This window comes from Vicia villosa, unplaced genomic scaffold, assembly GCF_029867415.1.
Source record: "Vicia villosa cultivar HV-30 ecotype Madison, WI unplaced genomic scaffold, Vvil1.0 ctg.001143F_1_1_2_unsc, whole genome shotgun sequence".
Lineage (NCBI taxonomy): Eukaryota > Viridiplantae > Streptophyta > Magnoliopsida > Fabales > Fabaceae > Vicia > Vicia villosa.
Window position 1 is genome coordinate 6,720 of NW_026705501.1, and position 3,533 is coordinate 10,252.

General features: G+C 39.5%; 1 protein-coding gene across 1 annotated transcript; it reads left to right on the top strand.

Moving 5' to 3' along the window:
• Positions 1-379: 379 nt before the first annotated feature.
• LOC131633572 (uncharacterized) lies at positions 380-2,809 on the top strand. Its single transcript, XM_058904272.1, has one exon. It carries the CDS (start codon positions 380-382, stop codon positions 2,807-2,809), a length of 2,430 nt encoding a protein of 809 aa, XP_058760255.1.
• Positions 2,810-3,533: the final 724 nt, after the last annotated feature.

The window sequence follows — 3,533 nt, forward strand, 5'->3', positions numbered from 1 at the left end:
GATAGATTTAATTTTCTAAAATCAAAATTATCTATTATCAAAATACCTAAGTAAATATAGCTCCTTTTTATTTTTCCTTTACCTATTATTCCTTTAAAAAAAAATAATAAAAATATCTTAATATATATATGCATTATTTTGTTGCTATTAATAATTAGAATTCAATTAAATCAAAACTTGCTATTAATAAGCATTGTCCAAAGAATCACGTGTGTTTCTCCCTTGTCCTTCTCGTTTCTCTATACTTCTTCATCATTACAAAAAAGCTGCCTCTTCCCATACCAATCAAATCAGTACATCCTCTACCAACTTCCCATCAAATCCTTGCTCTTCCCAATAATCTCTAATGATTCAACTTAATTTCTCTTAAACCTTTCAAATGGTATTCAAACTTATAACTATCATTGTTCCATTTGCTGATACCACATTCTCTCTTCCGTCCAAAACACAGAAAACCCTTTCCATGGAAAAACCACCCACCAAGCGCCGCACCACCACCACTCGACAAAAAACCACCATGAAAACCACTGACTCTCGACCAACACCCACCACTCCCACCCGTCGCTCAGCTCGAGATGCAAACATCTCTCACGATCCAACTCCCTCTGAGCAAACTACAGAAGAATCTCAAAACCCTAATCTTCTTCCCTCAACCCAGATCGTCTCTGCTCCTCAACCCACCAAACCATCCTCCTCACACGTTTCCACTCAATCGAGCGAAGGAACCTCTCTCGTCTCATCGTCTTTCCAAGCCTATGACCATCCATCTGAAATCTCAACCAACGAATTCATATCTGATGATGATGTTCGTGCTCTCTATAATGAAAAATGGCGCTCCCTTCCTATCGTGGCCGGCAAAACCGTCAACTTGGATAGTTACTCTATCTGGGGATACGACATAAACGAGCTTGCAATAGCCACAGGTTGGACCAACTTTCTCCAACTCTCTGATGTCTTCTACCCTAGACTAGTTAGAAATTTTTTTGCTGCTATTAAACCCTCTAAAAGTGATACACAGCTCATCTCATCTGTAAAGGGTCGTCAAATAACCCTAACCCCAGAGCTCCTTTGTGATATTTTGCATGTCCCAAACAATGGACTTCATCTCTTTAATGATGACTGGCCCTCATCTTATGACCTAGACATTGAATCCTACAGACTCTCCATCACCAAACATCAAACTCACCGTTTTGTGTCTGCCAACCTTGAACCCCTCAGCCATATCATTCATAACTTCTGCATTCACACTATCCTTCCAAGAAAAGGCAGTATGGAACGAGTCACTGATAAAGACCTCCTTGTTATCTATCATTTCTCAAAGAAAACTCCTCTCAATATAGGATATTTGGTGCTCAATTACATTAAACACACTGGTCTTAGAGCAAGAAGCGCCCCCTATGGTATGCTTCTTACCAAAATATTCAAGCACTTTAATGTTCCTCTGGATGATGAAGACTCCTTCGAAATCAACAAAATACTGGATGCCTCCAAGCTGAAGCGCATGAAAATTCCTTCACTCAAGCGAGCACCATCACCTAAACCTGAGGCCAAATCAAAGCGCAGGCGTCTTGTCAAGCAATATGCTCCGACTGAACCTTTAACAACAGGTACTGAATCTCCTAACTCTCCAAACAGCCTGACCACAAATTCTCCCATTCCACTATCTGTAGCTCTTCCAAACACTGCTGACCTAGAATCTCCACAAAAATATTCACCAATCTCTCCTGATGCCTCTAAATCCGTATCTCCAAACCAAAAGGAAACAGATAAACAATCTCCTGAAACCACACAATGCATTGACCTCACATCTACATCACCAATCCCAGTAGAATCCTCACCACAAACAGTTGTCATCACTCAAGCTCCGGTTTCTCTCCAAACTGAAACTCTCTCAAATGTTTCAAGTCCTCCAACCCTAGAGACTTCTAACACTGACATGATCAACATTTTCGCTCTTGAAAACCTTCTCTCAAGTCCTCCTAGTGCTTCAGCTCATCAACCACCCTCACCAATATCTCCTCACAATCCTGCTTCAGCTCAGCTGTCCTCACTCATATCCATGCTTGAGGCTGAATTATTAACTCCACCCACTTCAAATCAACAAACTTCAATTATTCCCCATGTTGCCACATACACTTCCCCTACTATGACAACAAATCCTCTCTCCACGACCTCACCTCTGAACTCTCAAAATTCCTATAAAGAACCTTCTCCTAGAAGAATTCAACTCTCCTCCATCAATCATACAGACTCCAATGATCTCACTGCTCAGATTGAAGCTTTTTTTAATAACTCCGTTCAGATATCTGAACAAGATGATCCTATAGAATCACACGCCATGCCTTCTGTTCCACAACCTGATCCTTATGTCTTCCAAACAAACTCTCCAATATTTTCTTCTCCAAAGGAAGATGATGATAACTCCTTCAATGTTCAAACACTACTTGCTCCGAGGTATGACTCATCACCTCCTAGAAACACCACCGATAATTCCAATACCCTTCCTCAGATTCCCATCACATCCTCATTTTTTAACAACTTCCCAAGCATTGGTAATCGTCCTCCCGTTTATCCTCGATCTGCAACCTCATCTGAAACGGTTAACCCCCATCAGTGCGTCAACCTTCGATCCTACACAGCTCTCCAAAAGCAGTTAATGGCTTACCAAAAATTCTGGATTGATTATGTCACTGAACAAGTATGCCCGAGGTTTCCAGGAATGCCTCCTCCGGATCCCTCTCAGATTCAGTTTCCATTTCTGCCATTATCTTCTGAGGCAACATCTGATGTTGAACAATCTGGTTCTTAATCTTCTCGTCATCTATCTTTTGGTGCCCCCTGTCTTTTTGTATGTATGACAAAAGGGGGAGAACAAGCTTTGACCAAACCTTTGTCTTGTTTAAGTTCTTTGTACTTTATTTATCTTTAGTTCACTAGGACTTTGCATTATATTTAGCAGTAATCCTCTAGGATCTTTTTGTGTTTGTGTATCAAAATATTGATGTAAAATTAATATATTGTTCCTCAAACATTAATCAAAAACTGCTATCTAATCAACATGTGTTTCAAATGCTGATAAATTTATTTACTATATATGAACTAACATTGAGGGGGAGCATTTGCCCTTTCAAAGTATGCATCTTTTCAGGGGGAGTTTCAAAGTCCTTACTCAAAGAAATTAAAATAAAAAGTTTGTCACCATTCAAAAAGGGGGAGAATGTTGAAACATATTCTGTTAATGTTTTGAATATTACAAACTATTTTATCTAAAGAAACTCCAAAGTGATTTCATCAATTAATCATCTAAATAATTTATGGTCTCTATCAAACAAAGAGTTAAAATGATGATTCAAGATTGAGCTGACAAAGAACAAAGCTTTAAGAACATATGGATTCTCAGAAGTTAAACAAGTTACTCTTCAAAATTATGGTCCCAGAGTTACTCTTCAGAATGACAGTCCCAGAGTTACTCTCCAGAATTATGGCCCCAGAGTTACTCTCCAGAACCATGGTCCCAGAGTTACTAGTCCCAG

Excerpts from the sequence above, each read along its gene's own strand:
- LOC131633572 (XM_058904272.1), top strand. The coding sequence starts at position 380 with ATGGTATTCAAACTTATAACTATCATTGTTCCATTTGCTGATACCACA.